Source organism: Rhagoletis zephyria, unplaced genomic scaffold, assembly GCF_001687245.7.
Source record: "Rhagoletis zephyria isolate East Lansing unplaced genomic scaffold, Rhagoletis_zephyria_1.1 Rzeph_scaffold_56244, whole genome shotgun sequence".
Taxonomy (NCBI): domain Eukaryota; kingdom Metazoa; phylum Arthropoda; class Insecta; order Diptera; family Tephritidae; genus Rhagoletis; species Rhagoletis zephyria.
This window is the reverse complement of record NW_016213296.1, coordinates 1-1,778: the sequence shown is the minus strand read 5'-3', so window position 1 is coordinate 1,778 and position 1,778 is coordinate 1. Positions and strand designations below refer to the sequence as shown.

The 1,778-nt window shown below is 35.1% G+C and overlaps 1 protein-coding gene across 1 annotated transcript; it reads right to left on the bottom strand.

Annotated features, from left to right (window-relative positions):
* Positions 1–244: 244 nt before the first annotated feature.
* LOC108356270 (uncharacterized) lies at positions 245–1,688 on the bottom strand (the record flags this gene model as incomplete). The annotated part of the gene is made up of 6 exons (XM_017607389.1): positions 245–334; positions 401–584; positions 631–827; positions 910–1,041; positions 1,098–1,391; positions 1,451–1,688. Coding segments are annotated over 6 exons (1,135 nt in total), but the record flags the coding sequence as incomplete, so codon positions are not given.
* Positions 1,689–1,778: the final 90 nt, after the last annotated feature.

Here is a 1,778-nt window from a genome sequence, read left to right as displayed (position 1 = left end):
TTATGACGACGTTAGGAGGTGGCTGTGGTGGGGGTTGCTGGGATGGCTCCTCTACCACTTCACCGACTGACGTTTTACTGCGCCCCGTTGTCACTGTGGCATTGTCGTCGTCATTATTCGCATCATTCTCCGTTTCATCATTGCTATCCTGAAAAATGAAATAATATATGGAAATATTTTATGTTCGACGCTAAAAACGATCGAAACAAAATATTAAAAGTACCTCTTCACCCTCCGAATCGTTGCCTGCAGGTTTGCGTGCAGGATTATAATTTCCATCAACTAAATCTTTGAAATCTATTATATGCTTTACAGTCTTAGGATCGAAATCAGCCTAAACGTAACATATCAAACTAATTAAAATTAATTTTCGCGGTAACAAAGTTCTAAAATATCCTACCTTTATCAACTTATCAGCACACTCTTTCAATTCAAGCTTTAGTTGTTCATTCTGTGTTACATTTAATTCTAACGTAATCAGCTCTTTAGACAACAGTTTGCAAAGTTCCTTGTTGGTAAGATTGTTCAGCATTTCTTGCAAGAATGTGTGAGCAATTTTGTTGTGTATGTAGCCCTCTGTNAATATATATTAGGGGCGCATTAACATAAATAAAATCTAAGATAGCTTACCTGTCCAGCAGCTCGAAAATACACGTTATGGAGGTCTCCCAAATACGAATATTGTGATTTTTAAAAAACTGCGCATATAATTCTTCGAAAACATCTTTTGCTAGCGCCTCGTACAGCATACTGCAGGCGGTACCACATTTCAAAGCCCAATCACGGATTGCAATTTGATTTGAGGCAAGATGACGACAAATAAAGTCCTACACATTAAGTAAACGTTATATATACAACTACATACACACATACTTAGGAGTACAATTTTTTCACAATTTCAGCACTTACATTATACAGTTTTAAAATGCTCGGATTAAGTGAGCGCACTTTAGGTGAAACGACCATATAGAAGGCTATTTGCAAACTCTTCAATATGCTTTCCGGTTTCGTCGTTTTACGCAGCTGTAATGGACGCTTTAGCTAATAGTAATGGAAGAGTGTTAGAAATTTTCACATTAATTTTCATAATAGCTCACCATGTCTGCATTTGGATGATTATCTAAAAGCGGTTGCAACAAGTTCGTATACTCTTCTGTGGTGGCATATTTCTCCTCGGTTATTTGCTGCGCACGCATGTAATCTTTACGTTGTACAAAATTCATTTCTTGTTCCTCCAAATCAAGAAGCTTAACCTTTAGCGAAGATAATTTTAAATTTAGATCTGCATTTGATGAGCTCGCCAATAATTCGCTGATTAATGTCCGATCGTGCAAAAGATCATTTGGTTTACTGTTCAAACCACAGATATCTTGTATGATCTCCACAAATAGCTAAATATAGAAAAAGTTTAACATTATCTCCTGTTTTCGAATGCCTAGAAAGTACATACCTGTATGCGTGCATTTTGATCAGATATAAGATTCTCTGCACAACGTACAACAACTTCAATAACCTTTTCATCAAGGCGGAATGTTTTTAAAAGATACGAAAGCAGTTTTTGCAAATTTCCACGCCCTATCTCGTCGCCCAAATCAAATGTATACAATATTTCCATCAGGGAAAGAAGTTTATATTGGAATTCCATTAGCTCGAATTTATCCATATCTGGTTTCTGTGATTGGCAATATCTGTAAAAAAATATTAAAAATTAAGAATAAATTAAGTTTTCAGGATTTAAAGTTTATTAATTTTATATTAATTTTTTATTTTATATTTGT